Below are 23,521 nucleotides of genomic sequence, written 5' to 3'. Positions count from 1 at the left end.
CATTTCCAAAATGGTTGGAAAGATCTTCTGAGTACAGAATTATTATGACATACTATTATATTAATGTCTTTCCTTCCTCTTTTCATATATATTCAACGAAAAGATAAAGAATTTGCTAGTCTACGGTTGAAGGGAGAAGCACCTCTTGGCCTTCTTCCTTAGCCTCATGGAAATCAGTGGCAAAATACTCCACAATTTCAACAAGTTCAGAATCTGAGTAACTTATGGTTGTTATCATAATATTTCGGTATAATATTTATTATACGGTAGACAAATTTGTGTCAAAACTTATTAATATGGAGAAGACCTGCAAATTATTTGCATCTCACTTCCATTGTGAAAAAAGACAAGAGAGTTTTCTTCACTGCATGGTCTCTCTCTAGTACACAAAAATAAGTGCATATGTACATGCCTCTTATACCCTTTCTAGCTCTGTGATAGCGTCAGCTCACCAGCTGCACCTCAAGTTCTTTTTTACTCTGTTTCAGATGAGCACAAGCATGTATAATAGAATTTGCAAAGCAAAGACAGAACAGAGACCAATTTATCCTATGTATGTACCAATTATAAACATGGTTTTGGCAATGGATGTTTGTTATAATTGAGTCAACCTTTTTTTACTCTTCTGACGTATTTGGTTCCGTTTAAATCATCAGACATTATTTTGAAAAACACTGCAGCTCCAGTGCCTTACTTGGCCCTGCAAATAGCAGTCAACACGTAAATAGGGTTGTGTTCCCAACCCTGCAATAAGCAGTAAGTAGAAGGATGCTGTGTCTAAATAGCATCACAAAAGCACAAGTCACCATTTCTTGCTAGAATGTGTATATTGCAGCATAGCAGTTTACAAGTGCACAGAGCCTGAACAGGTAACGAAGTATAGAAAATATAGGTATGTATAGAATTTCTGTTAGAGAACAGTCAGGAATTGACTCCCTCACCCAGTCCTCAACGTCTCCCAAGTAGCGAACGATTTCCAACCTATCTTCCAAAGTGGTAATTGAAGTAGTAGAAACTATTAGTGCCATCAATTGTGTTTAAATTCCAAGCAGAGTTTATGCTGCAGCCTCATCATTTTGATGAACAGCAGCCTGAGAAATGTTTCCTATCAGAAACTAGAATGTCAGTCCTAAGGTAGATAGCAACATACCAGTTGCAATCCTAAACTGCTTTTCTAAGGTGGAGAACACAATCCAGGTGCCTTACATGCCAGCAGCAGGTCTGGACTCCTCAAGCCTTACTCTTATGTCCCTACGAAGCCGTAGGTAGTGCTGTGGTCATCCCCAGCTATACACCCTCCTTCTAAGTCCATGGTGCTGCTGTCAGGGCCCTCAGTGCAACCCCCCAAAATGGTTTGGTTGTAGCAGCTGTAAGATATTTGCAGCCTCTTTTTTTGCCACATTTCTGCAGCATTTCTTCAACATGCACACAATACACAGCTTTTGGGCATTATAGAAGTGAGGGTTTTCACTAGGCAAAAATGCCGGTCAGCAAAGTCATTTTAAAGGCAAAAAATTAGGGCTCAGCAAGAATTAACTCTGAGAAGTCAACCGTGCTTGAGAAGGACGGTTCCTGAGGAAGACTAAGGATCTTGCATGAGGTCTTTACACACTGGCATTCTTTACCACTCATGTAAAGTCCAAAAATGGGATGAAACATAGACCTCTTCTCCTCTAGAGCTAAGGAGTAATTCTGCAGCAGTAGCATTTTATGCATTGCCTGCACAGATAAGTGTATATACCCTTGTTTTGAGGCCTTTTTTTCACAGGATACATGGGAAAAGAATAGTAAGGTATTTTGAAAGGCTGAAATTCAAAGCCAAACAGTACAGGCCAGGTGTTTAACAGGTAATCAGTCAACAAAAAGGTAAGGTTCATTTACACAGCTTTTTAACAGTTGGTCTTAACAGCTCATTGCAAAATCCTGATGCATCTACTCCCATAATCTTAGCCCAGAACCAGTTTTGAATTGGTCCCACTGATTGATTGCAGTATACCAGCGTTTGATATATATTCCGTTACACTTCCATCAAACTAAAGCAGTGGGACAGGATCAGCATTTCAAAAGAACCTTTCACAGATACAGCTAAATCCTGTAGTCCTGCAGATGCAACATGTTTTGCCACACCTACCAGATCATGCCTTGGTTAAAGATCAGTCCCAGCACATTTCCACTTATATCAAATTCAGAATACGATGGCTGAAAGAAATAATGCAGATGCTTTCATTATGCTTGTACAAAGGGTACATGTGTATGTATGACTTACAGTATATTAAATGATTTACAGTATATTAAAACTTTCAAGCCCAACAGCAGCAGCATACTGGCATTGTGTTGTAAGGCCTCTTGTTGCATCCTACCAGTGAATCATTGTTACAGTTTTACAAATTAATATGACTCAAGGCTAACAGGCAGGCTTTAATACAGCTTGTGGTATTTTACTGAAAATCTTATTGAGATTTGTTCAGAGGAAAGAGAATTAAAAATAGTTCTGGGTAAATTTTAAAACAACCCCTAAATTTTCCATTGGAGTGGCTAGTGGTGGTCATCTCATGTGCCTTCCAACACAGTATGAGCCATGAGGCTGCTGCGATTTAATTCCTGTTTGAACTATAATGCTATCTTTCATATTTAAACAGTTACACTGTTAAAGAATTATTTTTAAGCATGGATAGATGTTTCCAGTATAGACACATAAACACCATAAACAAATATTTTTTTAGTCTTTTGTTTCTAAACCCAGTCGCCGAGGTCAGCTGCTTCAGGGCCGGCCCAACCAGCACCGGACCCATGGATCTTGAGGTATAGGGGTGTTTTGGGCGTTTCCTTTGACAGGGAAACCTTGGGAGAGCAGAGTGACCCGACCCCAGCTGCCAGCTCCCATGAGAGAGGCTGACTTGCTATGGGCGTTGCCAGGGCAATGGTGACCACCCCTGTCCTTAAAATCCACCTCAGGGAGGGTGGCAGCCAGCTGGCGGGTCTTCACCATCTACCCCTGTGGTGACTGATGCCTCCACCCAGGCAGAGTTGTGGAAGGGAGAGGCTGTGGTGCAGACCTTGGACTGCTGGAGGTGCCTGACCTTTCCCCTGGGGCAGACCTGCCTGCAAAAGGTGTGCCCAGGTGAAGAAGATCCTGCAGCAGATGGCTGAGCTGCAGGAGGCAGTGGGACGGCTGCATAGTGTCAGGGGGGCTGAGAAGGAGGTAGACAACTGATTCCAGGCACAGCCTCCTGTGTTGCCACAACCCATGGATAAACAACCAATAACCACCCCACCAATACACACAGAAGAGAGGGGGGCTGCTAACGCAGACAGGGTGGAAGCCCGTAATGCAGAGGAACGGAAGCCTGCAAAGGCAATGTCAAGGACCAACAGGAGGAAGAGGCTTCCTCCAAAGGCTGAAGTGCCCTTGCAGAATCATTTCACTGCTCTGAAAACTGAAGAGGAAGGACCCCAGATCACTTTAAATAGTAGGCATGCAGCTCTGGATGTGCTAGAGCAGTCAGTCCATGACATGGAAGCTGGTTCAGATACTCCAGAGGTGCCACTGAGATAAGTAAGACCTACTCCCCATATCACAACCACCTCTGTCCGGAAGAAAAGATGCGTGGTAATTATAGGTGACTCACTTCTGAAGGGAACTGAGGGTCCACTATGTTGGACAGACCCTCTCCATAGGGAAGTCTGCTGCCTCACTGGGTCCCAGGTAAAGGACATCGCTAGGAAACTTCCTAGCTTGGTGAGGCCCTCAGACTACTACCCCCTATTACTCTTCCGTGTAGGTAAAAACAAAGCTGCAATGCGTAGTCCCTAGGCAATCAAAAGAGATTTCAAGGCCTTGGGACAGTTAGTAAAGGAATCGGGAGCACAAATCATCTTCTATTCCACTTGTGGGCAATGACTTGTGGGCAAAAATCTGTGTGGTTTGTTAACATGTGGCTCTGTGGCTGGTGTCACTGCCACAGTTTTGGTATTTTCAAAATGGGAAGGCCTTCACTGCACTGAGCTTGCTATCTTCAGATGGGTTTCACCTGTCCCAAAAGGGGAAAGGGTCTGTGCCCAGGGACTAGCAGGGCTCATAAGTAGGGCTTTAAACTAGATCGGACGCAGGGAGGGAATAATATCAGGCTTGTGCACAAGATGTGGGAAGACAAGCCAAGGTTAGAGGGACAGGAGGCTAGTGAGGGCCCTCAGCCTGTTGCCCAGGAAAGTACTGAGCACACTGCAGTACGCTTTACACGGGGGGATGATGAGGTGGCACAAGCCAACAAGGAAACAATGGGGAAACACCTCAGAGGAACAAAGAGGTGTTTCTCAAAAAAGGCAACACAGCTAGCAGCCTAGCTGAAGGGCCTCTACACCAACACATGCAGCCTGGGCAACAAACAAGAGGAGCTGGAAGCCACTGTGCTGCTTGAAAACCACGACCTGGGTGCCATCACTGCAACTTGGTGAGATGAATCCCATGACTGGAATGTGGCTATTGATGACTACGGGCTGCTCAGAAAAGACACGCGAGGGTGGAGGGGCAGCAGAGTTGCCCTCTACATCAAGAAATGGATAGAGTGTGAAGAGCTGTCTCTGAAGAATAGTCATATGCAGGTTGAAAGCCTGTGGCTAAAAGTGAGAAACGGAGGCAACAAAGGGAACCTAGTGGTTCAACCACCCAGACATCTGCTGGAGTAGTACGACAAGTTGCAGGCAATCCAGGAGACTCCTGGAATGTACTGAAGACAACTTTTTAAGCCAGGTAATAGACACACCTACCAGGGGAGATGCGATACTTGACCTGGTGATCACCAATATGAGCGAGCCAGTTGGTGTCATCACGGTTGGAGGCTGCCTGGGATGTAGCGACCGCACACTGGTGGTGTTCACGGTCCTGAGGGATATGGGTCAAACGAAGAGTGAAGTCAGGACCCTGAACTTTGCGAAAGCAAACTTCCAGCTCTTCAAGGAGTTAGTTAAAAGGATCCTCTGGGAAACTGCCCTCAGGCACAAGGGGTAGAGCGGAGATGGCAGATCTTCAACAATGCTTTCCATAGTGTGCAAAAGTTCTCACTCCCCAAGTGCAAGAAGTCTGGTAAGACAGGCAAGAGACCAGTGTGGCTGAGTCATGACTTGTGGCTCAAACTAAAGGGTAAAAAGAAAATACATAAGCAGTGGAAACAGGCTCAGGTATCCCGGGAAGAGTATAGTGACACTGCCCAGTTGGGCAGGGATGGGGTCAGGAAGGCCAAGGCACAAGTGGAGCTGATCTTGGCAAGGGATGCTAAGAACAAAAAGAAAGCCTTCTACGGGTTGTAAATCAGAAAAGAAAGGTCAAAGAGAGTGCACCTGCTCTGATGAACAAGGCTGCCAAGCTGGCAACAACAGACAAGGAGAAGGTTGAAGTACTTAACCTTTTTGCCTCAGTCTTCAATAGCAACCTCTCTTCCTACAACTCTCAAGGGCATGGGCCAGAAGATGTCGACTGGGAGAGCAAAGCCCCCTCCCACTGTAAGAGAAGATCATGTTCGTGACCACCTGAGGAACCTGAAGGTATGTAAGTCCATGGGACCAGATGAGATATATCCAGGAATCCTGAGGGAATTGGCTGATGTAGTCGCCAAGCCACTCTCCACGATATCTGAAAAGTCATGGCAGTTGGGCAAAGTCCCTGGTGACTGGAAAAAGAATAACATTGCACCCATTTTTAAAAAGGGTAGAAAGGCAGACCCTGGGAACTACCAGCCAGTCCTCCTCACCTCCATGCCTGGGAAGATCCTGAAACAGGTCCTCCTGGAAGCCATGCTGAGGCACTTGGAGGTCAGGGAGGCAATTTCAGACAGCCAGCATGGCTTCACCAAGGGCAAGTCCCGCCTCAACAACTTAGCGGCTTTCCATGAGGGAGTGACCACATCAGTGGACAAGGGAAGACCCATGGAAGTCATCTACCTGGACTTCTCCAAGACCTTTGACATGATCCCCCACAACATCCTTCTCTCTAAACTGGAAAGACATGGATTTGATGAGTGGACTGTTCAGTGGATAAGAAATTGGTTGGATGGTCGCTTCCAGAGGGTAGTGGTCAACATCTCAATGTCCAGATGGAGACCAGTAACAAGTGGTGTCCCTCAGGGACCTGTTCTGGGGCCAGTGCTGTTTAATACCTTCATCAATGACATAGATGATGGGATTGAGTGCACCCTCAGTAAGTCTGCAGATGACCCCAAGCTGAGTGGTGAGGCTGACACCCCTGAGGGATGGGATGCTATCCAGAGGGACCTTGACAAACTGGAGAAGTGGGCTTGTGAAAATCTCATGAAGTTCAACAAGGCCAAATGCAAGGTCTTACACGTGGGTCAGGGCAACCCCCAGTATCGATACAGGGGGTGTGGGGGATGAAGAGATTGAGAGCAGCCCTGCAGAGAAAGACCTGGGTGTCCTGGTGGATGAGAAGCTGGACATGAGCCAGCAATGTGCACTTGCAGCCCAGAAAGCCAACTGGATCCTGGACTGCATCAAAAGAAACATGGTCAGCAGGTCAAAGGAGGTGATTCTGTCCCTCTATTCAGCTCTGGTGAGACCACACCTGGAGTACTGCGAAGCACAGAAAAGACATGGACTTGTTGGAGTGGGTCCAGAGGACGGCCACAAAAATGATCAAAGGAAAACCTCCCCAATGAGGAGAGGCTGAGAGAGCTGGGGTTGTTCAGCTTGGAGAAGACTCTGAGGAGACCTGATTGCAGCCTTTCAGTATCTAAAAGGAGCTTGTAAGAAAGACAGAGATAAACTTTTTAACAGGTCCTGTAGCAATAGGACAAGGGGCAATGGTTTCAAACTAAAAGAGGAGAGGTTTAGACTATATATATAAGGAAGAAATATTTAACGGTTAGGGTGGTGAAACACTGGAACAGGTTGCCCAGGGAGGTGGTAGATGCCCCGTCCCTGGAAACATTCAAGGTCAGGTTGGATGGGGCTCTGGACAACCTGACCTAGTGGAAGATGTCCCTGCTTACTGCAGTGGTATAGGACTAGATGACCTCCATAGTCCCTTTCAACTCAAACAATTCTATGATTCTATGATTCTATTAATCTAACTCTTTCATTCTGTTTTTCCAAATCTTTAATCATTTCCACATGTCTTTTTTTACCCTATTTATTAGTCTCTAATTCATTAACACTGCATGTCCCTGCATAAAAAATGTCGCTGCATAAAAAGCAGCTGATTCAGAGTAAACAGCAAGACAGAAGAGGTTTCAGGAAGCCTGAATGGAAGCCAAATCATCCTAGGTAAAGAGTCTGTCCTACAGTCTTCTGAATGGTTTTCAGGCTTGCAATAATTCAGGCTCTTTCATAGATTTTGATAGGAAAAAGGCCCAGACTATCACTTCAGCATCTTTGGAAAATATGATGTCTGACTACTTCCTGTCAGACATAGTACTGGCTATGATGACTCATGTGTTCCCCCCATCCAGTCTTAGCTATTGTGATGGCTGTGGAACATCTGAAAATATGTGGAAGCTCCAGATGCAACTTAAGTATATGAAAATACATGGTTCCACAAGCTGTGCTGCCTCTCTGTCCATGCTGTATTCAAATTCCTGCATTCATTACTGATATTGCAAGAGTTATAACTGGTTTACCCACAACCTGGCCAGCTGGTAGTCTTTGCCTCCAGCCCTACACCAGTCCTGCTTGAGACACACTGTAGAACTAACAGGAAGAAACTTGAACCTTGCTGTAAAGGCTGAAATTTCACGAGACACCCAATAAGCAGTGAGATTGCTATACCAGAAAATTCTTTTTTCTGTAGAAAACACCAAAACTTTATCTTCCTCTAAAAAGTATCATTTGCCAAGAGGCTGCTTTTAGTAAAACAATAAATTTGTACATGTATGAAGGTAAAATTTTGAGGAAAGGAGGACAAAAGGATTGCAGAACAGCTACAATGGCTGTTCATGCACAGGTAGCCAAGACAGCTTTAAATTACTTAGCTCCTTTTCATACCTCTCAGTAAGTATAAAAGAGGCTTCAGGAGCTTCTCAAGCTATGCCAGTACCCTGACTACTACTTAACATCTGAAAAAGCAGCATCAGACCTTACAGTGTAGGTATCTTAGCTGGCTAATTTAACCTGGCTCAGATCTGTGAAAAAGGTTGAAAGTCTCAACTCCCAGGTGAAGAGCTCTACACACACTTACGTTATGGGACTTACTAACTTTACTTCAGCTGAACTAATTCTAGCAAAAATTATATGTAATAAGATTTCTAGAACAAGTTATTTCATGTTTTTATCCAGAAACACCGGATGGCCTCAATATGCTAGAAAACTCTATCTGAAATCCTGTAGAGAAACATAGAAACATAGAATAACAGAATGGTTAGGGTTGGAAAAGACCTTAAAGATCACCAAGTTCCAACTCCCCTGCCATGGGCAGGAACACCTTCCACTAGACCAGGTTGCTCAAAGCCTCATCCAGCCTGGCCTTGAACACCTCCAGGGATGGGACATTCACAGCTTCTCTGGGCAGTCTGTTCCAATGGCTCATGGCCCTCACAGTAAAAAATTTCTTCCTAACATCTAATCTAAATCTACCCTCTTTCATCTTATAACTATTAACCCTTGTTCTGTCACTACACTCCCTGATAAAGAGTGCCTCCCCATCAATGGAGAAATCAATGAGCTTGTATTCAGTGCAACAGGGAATGAGTCTTCAAATTGGAAATGTGTGAAAAGTGTGTACCCAGTTCTATTACACAATTAAATAAATAAATAAAAAAGTTCCTAAACTTGCCCAAGTTTGAAGAATACAACAAATATTAAGGCACAAGCAAATTCTAAGAAAAAGTAACAGTGTTGTTCAGGGACTTTGAAAGTGAAGTGTCTAGCCAACTGTTAACTGCAGGATTAAAAGGAAAATGTAATCTATTATGAAAATGTGAAGTGATAATCTGACAAAGGCATTTAAAATATCAAATCAGATACTTACAAATCCATACTCCAAGTCCCAGCACCAGCAGTAATTGAAAAACCTAACAAAGACAGCTCTCAAGAAATCACCAATTAGAATTGTGATGTATGTTGTCATCGTGTCAGAGACTGTCAGCCGCACAAATTCCTGTTAGAGCAATATTTTCTTTTAAGAATATATTTAACCAATTAATAATTACAATAACAACAAAATACTGGGCTAGATCCATAATTGTATTTGTCCTGCTTCAACATGGAAAAGGCTCTGCTCGTCCTCTACATTCACTGATGCTGAAAAATGCCAGGAGAAAAACTGCCCCTCATTTGCTAGAAGTATCCTCTGCTCTAATTTGTGCTTATATTATCAGATGAGTCCTCCAGGGTATGATTAGACTGGGAAAAGCTTCCAGACAAGATTGCTGCTATAACAGAAATCTGAGCTGATACCTTAAACTGCTCTTGATTCCTTTGACTTTGGGAAGATAAAAAAAAAAAAAAGCTCCCAATGAATATGGAGAGGAAAGAAGAAAATCCTAATGGAAATCCTCATTCCTCTACTTTTATTTTAGTAAGTCCCACTGAACTCTACTGTAACAGATCTTACCCCAATAGCCCAAAAGGGTATTACTCTCCCTGATCTGAAATTAGGGAGAAAATTAGTGCAGTGATGAGCTCTTGGTGTTCTTGGCTTATTATTCAACACCTGTGAAAATAATACAGGGGCTGTTTTTCCTGCCTGTCTGCTCCCTGCTGGTGATTTATTCAATCAGGAGTGGAGATAACCAGATGGTGAGACTGTCAGTGACGGAGCAACAGCAGAAGTTGTGATTCAGTGGTGAATTCATTCTCATGCACAAAACAACAATGGGGTATGACCAAATACAGGAAAGGGGGATGTTAGAAAATTCTTTGGAAATTATGTTTTATATTAATAGGTCAATAAGAATAAATGTTCAACTGAATCAAATAAAATGACTGAGCAGATTTACCATTAAACCATTGTTGTTCTTTTGCCTTATGCTACTTGGTTGATGATAGAGGTGTCTTCTCTAAAGGACACTGCTGTGAGAGCTATCTTGCACGTATTTCCTTGTTGATCTCCTCCTTTTTTTATCTTTCTGTAGGTCTGCTGTACTCAAAAACTTATTTTGCCTGATCAAAATTTTAATTAAAATTACAACATTTACTACGGGTAGTGATGAATCCAACTTTTCAAAATTGCTAAACAGGGTTTGCAAGACAAAAAGAGGATGAGGAAGAGGAAGATAAATGAAGAGACCAGTGAAAAGGAGGGGAAAAATAAATGATTTCAATGCTGTCAACTGCCAGGAGACAGAACTCCGTACTAGACAGAATCCAAAGAATCTCAAATAATATTTTTTCCCAACTTTTTAGCTCAGGAAAAAGTCACACATCTGCTTTTCCTCATATTTTCCCACCTTCATGCCACTTACTTATTAACAGAAATAAAGAGGGTTTAGATATGATACCTTGTAACAGACTATGATCTATTTTCAAATACGAGCTCAAAGCAGTTTCATTACCTGTCCTACCATTGTTTCCCAGCATGGTCCTCTGGGAACATCTGCAGGGTCCACCTGTATTGGAGGAGCAGTTGAATTTTCTGGAATAGTACCATTGTACAGACTGGCTTCCCATATTGTCATGTTATACTTGACTATCTTTTCTTCTTCCAACTAAGTAAAGAAATAAATTGGGAAAAAAGAACAACATGAGCTTGTTACCGACTCTCAACCTTTTCTACTCCAAAACTCCCATTACCAGCTCAGGCATGGATGTGATTTACAGCACAGAAAGAAAAGAATGTCTTTCACTAACACATCTGTTACTGGCTGGAAATCCTCATCCTTGCCCAGATACATGTTAAAAATAATGAAGGGAAGTAAATAGCTTGCCTTGAGATTGATTTCATCCATTAGGGCGATAATGAAAGTGTAGAGATTGCCAAGAAACAGAGCAAAGATGCGTCCCAGCTGCCATCTTAGAGCTATTCGAGGGTGGTAGTTTTCCAGAGAACTAATCACATCAAATAAAGTTGGACAGAACATTCCTAAAAGTGACATAACCATGTTCACCTAAGAGGGGGAAAAACAACAAAAAAAGAAGTCTACAGTGAAATGTTAGGGCAAGTTCTTTTATTATTATTGACTTAGGTGGAAGGTGTATTTCCATTACTATTTTTATTTGGTTTTTGATTTAGTGAAAAACAAAATTCAGTCTGGGAGTCACAAGATGTTTTCACAAAGGAAGAAAGGAAGGAAAAGTCAGTTGTAATCTACTCTATATGGATATGTGAGATCTTTTTTCATTTTACGTTTTACTTAAACCTCTGAAACAATAAAATGTTAGTTATTCTGACTAGAACCTACATTTTAACAAAATTCCACTATCAGAGAACTTAACAAAACCTATTTCCAGTACTTTTTAATGCTATGTCTCTACCACATCATCCCAATAGACAGATGTTCTGCAAAAAGCATTTCTACAAAAAGACTGTGCTACATTAAATTTATCTGAGATCTCACCCAAATTTATTTCTAAGTGTCACAGAATCACTAAATCATAGAATCATAGAATATCTCAAGTTGGAAGGGACCCATAAAGATTACGGAGTCCAACTCCCTGCTCCTCACAGGACTTTAAAACATATGACCAAGAGTGTCGTCTAGATGCTCCTTCAACTCTGACAAGATTGGTGCTGTGACTACTTCCCTGGGGAGCCTGTTCCAGTGACCAACCAGAATCTCAGTGAAGAACCTTTTCCTGGTGTCCAATCTGAACTTCCCCTGACAGAGATTCATCCCATTTCCTTGTGTCCTGTCACTGGTCACCAGAGAGAGGAGATCAGCACCTTCCCCTCTGCTGCCCCCCTTGAAGAAGTTGTAGATTGTAATGAGGGCATCCCTCAGCCTTCTTTACTCCAAGCTGAACAAGCCAAGTGACCTCAGCCACTCCTCCTAAATCTTGCCCTGGAGGCTTTACACCATCTTGGTCACCCTCCTCTGGACACACTGTAATAGTCTGATGTCCATCTTGTACTGAAGCGCCCACAACTGCACACAGAACTGGAGATGGGGCTGCACCAGTGGAGTGTAGAGTGGGACAATCACCTCCCTTGATTGGTTGGCGATGCCATGCTTGATGCACCCCAGGACACGGTTGGCCCTTTTGGCTGCCAGGGCAAGGTGTTGACTCATGTTCAACCTGCCACTAACCCAAACCCCCAGATCTCTTTCTGTGGAGCTGCTCTCCAGCCTCTCATCCGTCAGTTTGGACATCTGACCAGGATTACTGAATCCCAGGTGGAGCATCTGGCACTCGTGTAAATTTCATATGATTGGTGATCACCCATGTCTCTAATCTATCTCAGATCTCATGTCCTCACTGCATAAGCAAATTCAAATCAACCATGCTTCTTTCTGCCTGCTTTTCTTAGACACCTCTAATAAGATTAACTCATCTTCCTAGTGGTATGGAAATGGAAAAAGTTTACTGAAAACAAACTGAGAAAAACATACAACTATTATGGAAAGATGGAAATACAACATAGCTAATAAATTCTACAGACAACTTAGGCATTCTAGTAATGCAACATTCCTAAGTGAATGCTGCAAATTATTTCCAGGCTGCTTGAAACTGTTGGTTCTAATGCATTGTGTCAGCCAACAAGGAATATAATTTAAAAAGTTTAAGAGTGTAGGTACTCAATTTCAATTAAAAATAAAATTTCATTACAAAGGTGTGTCTTTAAGGGACTAAAAACAACAAACAAGAAACAGAAAACATTGTCTCAAAGTCACAAAAGTTGTTGGAAAACACAAATATGTTCATTTGAGATTAATCATATTAAAATATTAAGTAAAAATAACATATTTAGTCATGAAAAAAACCTAATTGTTCACAGAATTCTAGTCTTCCAATTGCTCTGAGACTAGTATTTCTCAGCCATGTGGAATTCATTTTGTTAGAACTATTACAAATTTTAATATATTTCTAACTTTCTGCTACCAAGAGAGCTAAGACCACTCTTGCTTCTCAGAAATAATAGGGCAGCAGAAAGGCACTGTACCAATGAACAAATCTACTCACTTACAAAAACATACATTCCCACTGATGTTTCCTGTGTATTTAGATAGTGTTATTTGTAACTAGGATTACCTTGTTAAAATAAGAAGTCACTGTTACCTCGTTACACTGAAAAAACACACAACCAACCAAAACCTTGTAGTTATAACCTCTTGCAGCGTTTGGGTTTATAAATGAAAAAGGCAGAATTTCTATTTGGATCTCCTGCTACCTTTTATCTATATTAACAGCTGTGTTGGCCTTCATACATTAATGATTTGAATAAATTTTCTCTTATGAGAATTGTGGATAGTCCTATTTTTTTTTGTATTTCTAGAAGGCGATGAGATGCTGGTGATCAAAATATTGGTTATTTTTTCTTCATAATGAACTGTGTCAACTTTTTTATCTTAAAGTCTTCAGAGTATTTAACACAGTTTATAACACATATTTTTTCAGTCACCATTAAACTGAAGACTTTATGGCCAATATGGCCCAAGACAACAAAAGTGCAAGGGTTGACTACAGCCGACATGACCAATCATGAATTCTTAAAATTCAAACTTATTGTAACAGGCTGTATATCCTGTTTATTAATAGAAATGTTCAGTTTTGTTGTGATTTTTTCAAATCAGAATTCCCACTGACTCTGGTGTCTCATATCCTCCTGCAGCAACAAGTGTCAGGGATAAATGTGTGCATAAGAGGAGATGTCCTGGGTCATACCAAAGGCTGGCCTAGCCCAACAGATACCCAGGGATGAGAAAGAATAGGGCAAACATATATGAATAATAAGTCCTAGACTGCAGTTATATTCAGTTTGGGTACTTGTTCAGTCAGGTGTGGTTTTTATGTATTTAGTAACCCCCAGAGGATTTATCTTTCACATCTTAGATCAATCCTCCTTCAGAGAAATGTAAATTTTTGCATTCAAAGCACCGGTACCCACAATCTACATTTTCTTCCTTTTTGCTTTTTCTGAACCTGGCTTCTTCTCAATTCATCTGATGTCATTTAGTTCACATACTGGAAGACATAGCAAATATGTATTTGGAAGAAAAGATGTGTCCTTTGGACGGTTTTAGATATAGTACCTGCTAACTTTATTGAAAGTTTCCTTGTTGATGCATGGGAGAGACAGGACAGAAGTCACTGGTTTTCTTTCTCTTGAACAGTCAACATTTTGTATGTTTTTATTATGTTCTGCCTTTTTTACCACTTATTTGAAGAAAGCATATTCTTTTGCATTTGCTTGCTATCTGCATTTTCCCATGCCTTGACTATTCATGTTCTCAATCTCAAGAGCATTTCTAATTCTGGAGGAAAGATGTTATTAAGATAAGGGGTGAAATAAGGCACAGAAACTTGCAAAGCTGAAAAGTGAGAAATTATTATAAACAAAAATGCAATGTTTTACAGACACAAAATGTAACACGTGTTTTCAAAATCAAAAAACTATGATGGGTTCTATATTTCAAAAACATAAACATTTCTCATATAGTTTCACTGGCATATTATCATTATGCTTTCTACATTCTTGTGAAGGATTTTGCTAAACAGAGAAATTGCCCATTGAATCATCCACTGAATTTTAGCCAGTTTAATCTAGTTTGATTTCAGAAAGGAGTTGATTTATATTTGGGACTTCTTGTCAACTTGAAGTTCAGGTGCTAGAGCAGATTTTCTTCCACGGTTTTTATCAGTGACAGTTTCACTGCACTGTGTGACTTAAAAAGCATTGATATGCAGAAGAAGCACAGCATGTCACCATGCATATGGGTTAGAGCTACGTTTGATAACCAATAGGGTCTTATATTCACTCTGCTGAGTGAGTCTCGAAAGCCCTCTCTGGCCCACTGTGATAGAAATTTCCTTAAGAAAGGAACAACAACCAAGAGGCATCCACTAATTATTAAAACTCTGGTTCAAAAGACCTTTTTTTTTCTGTCTGTGACATTAACTACTCCAGATACCAAGTTCCTGTGTGACACTCTGATACACAGGCTTTTCCAGCTATTATAAATCTGGTAAGAAATCCTGTCATCACATCAAAACCCCAGCCACTCAGCTTATTAAACTGTGCCAACACAACATTAAATATTGACTGCTTGTTGGTTAAATCATAAGTTCATTAAGAGTAAGCAGCCTAGCTAAAATAAATAGTATCTTCCGTTAACAATGATTGCAGTAGTCATAAATTTGTCTAGCATCTGCTGCAGAAAGTACTAATAAAGACATATTTTTCTAGTAAATGCAGTTCCATTTTTCAAAAAAAAATAGAATTAGAAATTATATTTCATACTAATAAAAGCTGCCTGATGATTTCTAGAATTAAACAGAGCACTGATAACATGGCTTAATAATTTCAGTATAAATGTACTCCATATCCACTACTAGTAACATTAAAGTAAATAGCAGTATATTTTTGGCAAAAGATCTATGGGGTTGTTTCAGCTTGCAAGGTCTGAAATGTTAAAGCTATTCTTTTTTGGTGTTAGAAAAAAAAAAAAAAAAAGATGTGTAAAACTTATCTCCTCTTTGCCCAAATGTTGTTAATGATCCTGATTCAGAGAAATCAGCCTGTCTCCTTATAGGCTTTCTCTGCTTTGAAATAGTTGTATTTTTAAAGAGTACAAAAACATATTTGAGAAAACAGGGCATCTCAGTACCAGAGTAATGCCAATACTATATTCTAGCTCTGCAAACTATCTCCTTATCAAATCAAAAAAAGACAATTTTCTTCAGCAATTTTCATCCAATTTCAGAACACTTTACCAAGCAAATCAGTGGCATTGTTCTCCATTTTACCAAAATTTTCACAGTCATAGAAAAATTGTCACACGATGCAGAATCATCATTCATCCATGACCAACCACCAGGCTACAGCCATGTATGAGGAGTGATGCAAAGGCTGATGAAATCCCTGAAACCCCTAGTCTGTCTGTTTCCACTACCTCCTGCTTTCCATGACACACTGGACAATTTTGTCTGAACTCTGATCTGACAGAACTAGGTACTGCTGATATGAAGAGGGAGATTAAAAATTTACAACATTATGAGAGAGGAGGATAGTCAGAGAGAAAAAGAAGTTATCCACAAAGTCACCTGTGGCACTTTATTAGGCTGTGAGCTTCAGGAACAGAAGACAAAATGTATTTACCCTCGGTTGCTCCAAGGACACCATAACTATGTGCAAACAGTTTTTAGTCCCTTAATACATCCAGTGCAATTAAAAGAAATTACTTACAAAAGGCACTTAATATTTTTATGAAGAATGTCTATTTTTACATACTGTAGCTTGAATTGTATGTAAGAGCTGCACTTTCATTTGCTGTAAGTAGTGTATTAAGTGTATATGGGGCTTTTTTTCAGATAAAAATCTCAATTCATTTATTAATGATACAAACATAAGAGAGCTTGATCAAGAAAAAAGTGTTTAAATAGCTGTTACATAGAAGACAAATATATTATGTAATTAAATATTAATATCCAATCAAGGGCAATATTTTGTACATCGCAAATATGTTCATTATCTGCTAGCAGGAAAAATTCTTTGGTCAAATAACGACAACGTTGCCTTATTCACTCTCCTTTAGAGACACACCTGCTCCAGATCTTAGATCTGTGATACAGTCTCCTTAGCAGTTTGGTTTTTTTTTAACAAACAAATGTAAAAGAATGAATGTAAACACGTATATGTTTAACTGCTTTCCAGATGGCAGCATAAAATAATATAACAGTTTTGGTAGCACAGTTCTTGTCAATACAAACCTGTTACCACACCTTTCAACTGAAAAAAAGCCGAATTCCTCCTGACCTGCCTTCATCTGCTAGTCTGTTGTCACGCTTAGAGCTTCTGTTGCTTTAAGCCAAGAAGTTTTGTACATGACTTTGCTTTCCCATCAGATCAAAATGTAATAACTTAGCAAGTAACTTAACCCAATCTCCCAGCCCCATTTCTCTGGATTCCTGAGGCAGACTGCTGGAGGTTTTTATGCTACTCTCTGTCAGGTGTTGGTGCTGAAAATTAGGCATTGACTTTCCTCATTCCATTGTCACCCACCCCAGCAGCTTTGTGAGGGTAGCATCTTTTTGCCTTCTCCTAAATCATGCATCTGCTTTACAGTCCAGCTCAGAGGATGAACAGTAACAGCTAGTTGTACAACATACACACCAGTGTGTTTGCTACAACAGTAAAACCTGCCCAGGTTTTCATGTAGCAACACTGACTTCAGGAGCTTACTGCACACTGTTAGAGCAAACACATTATTTCTGCAACACACCTCTATCAGACAGGCCTGCATCTGCTCTAGAAGAAAGCAGAAATTGGTATTGGACTCTTGGACTGGGCAGCTGGGACTGGAAAGTGAGATCCTGTTGCTACGCTGCAGAGTGGTGTCCATGAAGCCTCAAATGTCTTTGGATATACCCACACAGCAGTCCCTTTGCTGGGCCAGGCTCAGGAGGAAAGCAATAGGAGAGCAGGCTCCTTGAAGAGATCTTGTGAGTTCACAGAGTGGCTGGAAAACAGTCTTAAGAGCACAGAGCAGTAAAGGTAAAGGCTTCAAAAGAAAACTAAATACAAAGGGACATTTGAAAGAAACAACCAAGGAATAATCATTTTAATGAAGCAGGAAGCAGAGAGACAAGAACAATTCTTTTGTTAGACATTTATCACCCACACTCAGAGTATTTAAATTCTCAGGGAAAAAAAGGCAACATGCAGAGTAAAGGAAAAAAGTTTCAAACCACATCTATTTTAGAAATGTGCTAGCACGAACTTCATTTCTTTCCCACCACCCGTAGTTCTCCAGACCTTCCAGGGCAAATTTCTGGGATCTTCTGACAACAAAAAAGATGAGGTAGCCACTCCCAGCAAGTGTGCATAGGGCTAAGAAGTTAGCAAGAACCCTCAGGAATCGAGTCAGATGAATATTTTCCTCTTTTCGGCTCTCCTGCTCCTCCACAATAGCTTCCTGCACTTGTTAGAAAGAAAAGAATATTATGAGTACTTTAATGGTCAAGACTTCCCCCGTCGTTAGAAGTCACTTAAATAAATTACAAAGACGCGAATGCACACCTGGGTGTTTTGAAATGTTTCACAAAACCTGGTTTGAACGCTGGCAGACACTGGGGTTTGGTTCCCCAGAGTTTGTTTTGCTTCCGTTGAGTGTGTCCCCACTGAGACTCATTACACCTGCACTCGCATGCCAAAAAGAAAGCTGCATGTTCTGTCAGCTTGCAAGGTACTATGAGACTGAGTGACCCAGCAGAATAAATGTGTGATTGATTGCCAGAAAAAGAACTGTCACACTTTTTAAATGTGCATTTGTGAGAAAAGAGCAAAAAGTTTTATTCTGAAAGTGAGCAATTCAGGAAGAATGAAAAGACGATTTAGGTGTAGGAATCCCTCAAAAAAAGGCAAAGAGTGCACAGCTTCACACTGCAGAATAAAACATTTGCTCCACATTTACTCTTGGCCAGGACTCGTAATATTTAAGACTCTGGCATAACTATAGTCTCCAGCTCCTACTTTTGCCAGCAGAAAGAGCTTTTGCTCTGAAGAGTCCTCATGAAAAGGGAGTTTGGTTACAGCTTCTGACTTTGGTATAGAGATCAGTTGCCCAGAGGTAAGCTAAACCCCTGCATTGTAATAACTCCTCTGCACAGCTCTGCTTTTCTTATGACTTGTGTTTGTTACGTAAATGAAAGGAGATTGCAGTAGCTCAAGCAAAACTCCCATGACCTCACCCAAGCCAAGACTTTACCCTTTCTCTTGAGAAAACATTCTTTGCAAACATGACAGTAAAGCTTCATCAGTTTATTTCTCAAAAATAAGTCTCTGTCTCAGCTGGTTTGTATTCATCTCCAAATAGCTTTCAACAAGTGACCTTAGTAGATGGGCAGGGAAAGTCAATGAGGTTTCAGTGCTTTCAGTCAGTATTTCTTCAATATTTGTTTTCCCGGGACGTTTCCTTTCTACTGACTTTGAGTGCAGTTATCTTTTATGCCTGCCATTGGGAGGCTCCAGCCTCCATGCTGTATGTTGTCAGTGTGACTGCCAGTCTAACATCTTGTCAATTACCCATCAACACCTTGACAATATATTGCCTGTACGTTATTACAGTGAAAATCTAATTTTCCCTCTACATGCTGCACTGCTGTGTCCCAGTGACCGAGTGCAGAAACACATTCCTTAACATCCAACAGACAAAATATATTCCCTTCACTGTTTTCACATCAGTGCATCTCGCATCCTACCCCAGATTCCCCACACAAAGAGTCTTGAAATCAATATCCCCTATAAACTGAAGAGGGCTAAGAGTACCTTGTCTTGCCTTGCAAAGTGGGCTAAATTTCAAAATAATTTGAAAATAAAAACTTTATATTGTGCAAATGAAGTAACCATTTTTCTTACTGAAAGGCATGTATACACTCAAAATTTTGATGCCAGTTCTTCTGGTGTGATAAATATCACCTTATAGATGATGCTATTGCTTTATCTTATGGTATTTCTTCAGTGTAGAAAGAGAAGATGATAATGTGATGTTGGCAAAATCTCAAAAGCATTTAAAAAAAAAGTTGTTCAGACAAGCACCACAGAAACCAGAAGCCACTAGAGATGAGAAAAAGGGAAAGATTATTTTTACAACAGAATCATACTTCTAAAACTAGTCACAGAGGGCACAGAAGATGCCATTAGTGCTTTTTCTTCCTCAATCAAAAGGAAAAAATTAAAATGGCAAGGCACAAAGACTGAGACTCAGAAGGGTGTATTGCTGCCCAATTCTAGTTTAACCTTCTAGGCCCCAGGCACAGCTAATACTTGACCTTAGTTCCATCTGATTCATACCAGTGTGAAAGACAAATCAGGTTACCTTTCCTTAGTGAGCTATATTTTACCTTAAAGCTTGTTGTGATGGAGGCAAATTTATTATCTGCTGTCTCAGGATTGCCAATCAGGTAGTCCCAGCTTGTGAACATTTTCCAGCTGAAATTAAAACTAGTATCATCCCCACCACCTTCTTCATTTGCATTCCTTGCCATTCTACAAAAGCCGGAAAGACACAAGAAGACTCTATTAGAACTAGTTCTGCTATGTAAGCATGATTTTTAAATTGTTCCTAAAATCTAACGTTCTGAAAGAAAATATATTATTATTGCAGTCAATCACGTTATATTAAATCTGTAAAGTTCAGTCTGAAACTGAGAGAAGGATGGAGATTTTTCATATTTAGACAATTTCTGAGCTCACAACACACATTTTGATGAGAAAGAATGAATTTATTTCATTAACAACTCAGAGAAACTCTGGCGGCTAAGAAACTCAATAGGAAAACAATATCAAGAAGACCTCTCAAATAGAAAGGCTCAGAGCATCCCAAACTGCAACAGATTTGATTAGAGATTCCACAAAGAGGAAAAAAGAATTCTGAAATAACAAGCCAGAATGAAACTTGGTCATATCATAGAATACAATATTCTATCTTCCCTTTTATCTCCTATGCACTTATAAACAGGATTTATAACAGTAGCCCCAAACATCAAACTATTTCTTCAGCAATTTTACTTAATCTTGACTACTAACTTCTCTATTTCAAAGTGTTGTCATTCATGTAATAATAGTGGTCTAATTTCTGCATATGTTATCACTTAATTCAAAACATTAAGCACAAGGATGAAGTATGTTAATAGGGTACAAACCACTTAACCTTCAGTATTGTATTGATTGCTTGGCCAGGAAAAGAAAATGCCTATTTTAAATCTTACTAACACAAAAGAGTAATGTTATTAATATCAATACATTTTACATACCACATTTTTAACAGTCCAGTAAAATACATACTCTTGAATCTAAGAAGAGAATAACAAGCAAATAACACAGAAAATCCTTCTGAGCTTTCATAAACCAATACCAGGGATGGTTTTGTTTTACTGCTCATATACAGAAGGGACAGAGGTCATGAACGGTCCTTGGTAGGATCTACCTTGCTGCTGGTTTCTAGACTAAGATAATTGCTTCTCAAGAGTTCCTAAAGAAATAGTGAGCAGGTTGGGGTATCATTTCTATGAGACCAGAAATGCTTCCATTTCATGTTATACACTGGAAGAGCTGTGGAGAGGAGCCCTTAATCTAAATATTTCCCCTAAACAGAATAATAGTGCTTATAATCCTCACTATTTCTTTCACGTAGACTTTCCAAGATCTCAGTCAACAGCAGAAAAAAGTTAGCACTTCCTGGTACACTGCTCTTAGTTCCTGTGTTTTTTTCTGGAGAAACAGCAATGAGCAAAAGACTGCAAGAACTGCTCATAAGATTATCTAAATATTGATCAGTATTAGTGTCACATGGCCAGATGGGAAGTTAAAGATAATCCCTGTTTAGGCCACAGGGATTTTCTGCTAGAAGGAGTTTTGGTCTAGGTGGCAGTCATTGAAATGCAATTGTCTGAGACTAAGACTCTTCTAATCTTCAGAGCCACATTATCAAAAAAATATTTTAAAATGTATTTTTGAGCTTAAAAAATTACTTTTTTATTGTAGCAGTTTGTTCCTCCTCCAAAAATACATATATGTAACTGACAACCTCTTTTTTTCTTCTGAAATGCTTCTTTTCCTCCACAGAAAACCACATAATACTGAAAAACAGAACATGAATTAACCTAGTGCTCATGCAAGTGAAAAATACTGGCTTCAGCATAAATAGCAGAAATAGACTAATGGCAGTTTTCTCTATGTTCACAAATGTCCTTGAATCTTGACCTGCAATGCTCTGATTTTTTTTCACTCTAGGTATCTTTTAAAGCCACCACTCATAGCTAACTGCATTAGAGTGGTAGGTGGTCACTTTGCCTGAATCAAGAGTATTAAAGATTACATTCATCAGCATCCTATCTCCTTAGAAACTACAAGAATTAACACAATTCCATTAGTGAACTTGTCTATCAAAGAATAATTTAATTTCATTTAAATTCTGAATTTAAGACAAAATTCATCTCCAGAATTTGAGAGCCAAGAGACTAATATATCATCAGTTGCACAGGCTTGGCTCTGTTTCACTTACCTCTATGCTTCCTGCTGTTTTAACATTAATTTCTTAATATTATATTAAGCCTAGTTTTCACACTGCTGGAGACTATTTTGCGTTCCACAGGACATTAAACCCTTACTATGGCCAGTAGCATTAATTCTTCTACACTACTGTCCAAATGTGACCTAACCACTGTAGTCTTGCTGAGAATCATTTACTGCTGATTGTGAATTACACACAGGATTATTTGCCATATGGTTCTTTCTTTCTTGTCTTCTTCCTTCTTAAAAGACTTTTACTCACATAAGTTATCATTAAAGGTAGAACAATTTAATTTCCTGGATGCTAGCTGACATTTTGCTAGATGCATAGTATTATGAAAAGACAGGCTGACAGCTCTTTTCCTAACTTATGCATTCACTATTCACTTTGAAGTTGCAGGAGGGAAGAGTTATCTCAGTAAGGATTTTTCCCACTTCTACAACACTGCAACATACCTGCTGGTGCAGGACAATAGAAAAATAAATATAGGTTGAAGGAATCTTACATGACTTCGACCTTGCACTTGATCTTGCATTGTCCTGCCCTTACAATTACCATATTTTTAAAAAGATTGCCTCAGTGGTCAACAGTGGAATTATCTGCCTTTTTGAATGTACTTTATTCCAGAGCCAAGGAGAACTTACGTTCGAATGACAATCATAAAGCTGTAGCCAATAGTCCCAACTCCAACAAGGAAATATGAAAGAGGCATCCTGAACTTGAGCCATCCAATTGTCCTCTGGTTATTGTAATAACCATAAAAGAGTACAGAATACTGTGCAAAGCCCTGAAAAGTCAGCAAAAATTATTATATCACATCTGTTAAATAAGCACATAATCAGAAATCGTACCAATAGCAATGTACTGAAACATTCATTTAAATGCTTTCAAAACAGTTCTAAGCATCACTATAAATAAATCTCACAGGATGGAAAATTTCTCCTCTTGTTAAGAAAAACTTAGAATATTTCATATCAACTATGAAATCTTTTATTTTTAAAACACTTCATGGGCATTTCATGTATGATTTAATGAGTCAAAACTTTTTCATACACATACTTCTTGTCGTAAAGACAAAAACATTTCAGATTACAAAACTTGTTTTAGACATTACTCACAGACAAAATGACAGATTTTTAACTTGATTTTCATGTTTCTAGAATTTACTTGCATAGTGTCTTTAGTATAAAATTCTCATATGCTTTCTCTATCTAGAAATGTTGTCTGTCGTTCGTTGAGTGATCATTCAACATACATTAACCAATAGTTAGCTGCATTTTATGGATCATTATTCTGTATGCAGGGTTTTTTAACACTTAGACTCCAAGGTTGGGAAAAGTGTGCCTTTTTTCCTCAATAATTCAAGGTGTATATCATTTTCTAAAAATCTTAATGAGAATTACCCT

At 39.8% G+C, this 23,521-nt stretch overlaps 1 protein-coding gene across 1 annotated transcript in view; it reads right to left on the bottom strand.

The window, feature by feature from the left end:
- The window catches only part of TMC1 (transmembrane channel-like 1), a gene marked incomplete at its 5' end in the record, with an annotated part of 28,461 nt that extends 5,559 nt beyond the window's left edge, over positions 1–22,902 (bottom strand). The window contains 7 exons of the mRNA XM_010076861.1: positions 2,132–2,199; positions 8,975–9,103; positions 10,500–10,652; positions 10,872–11,051; positions 17,823–18,017; positions 19,945–20,089; positions 22,760–22,902. Of these exons, the coding sequence (XP_010075163.1) occupies positions 2,132–2,199; positions 8,975–9,103; positions 10,500–10,652; positions 10,872–11,051; positions 17,823–18,017; positions 19,945–20,089; positions 22,760–22,902 (1,013 nt within the window). The remainder of the gene's footprint in view (positions 1–2,131; positions 2,200–8,974; positions 9,104–10,499; positions 10,653–10,871; positions 11,052–17,822; positions 18,018–19,944; positions 20,090–22,759) is intronic.
- Between the last annotated feature and the right edge of the window lie 619 nt (positions 22,903–23,521).

The sequence above is a fragment of the Pterocles gutturalis genome, unplaced genomic scaffold (assembly GCF_000699245.1).
Source record: "Pterocles gutturalis isolate BGI_N339 unplaced genomic scaffold, ASM69924v1 scaffold7223, whole genome shotgun sequence".
Lineage (NCBI taxonomy): Eukaryota > Metazoa > Chordata > Aves > Pterocliformes > Pteroclidae > Pterocles > Pterocles gutturalis.
Note: the sequence above shows the minus strand (reverse complement) of the source record. Positions and strands in the feature narration are given on the sequence as shown.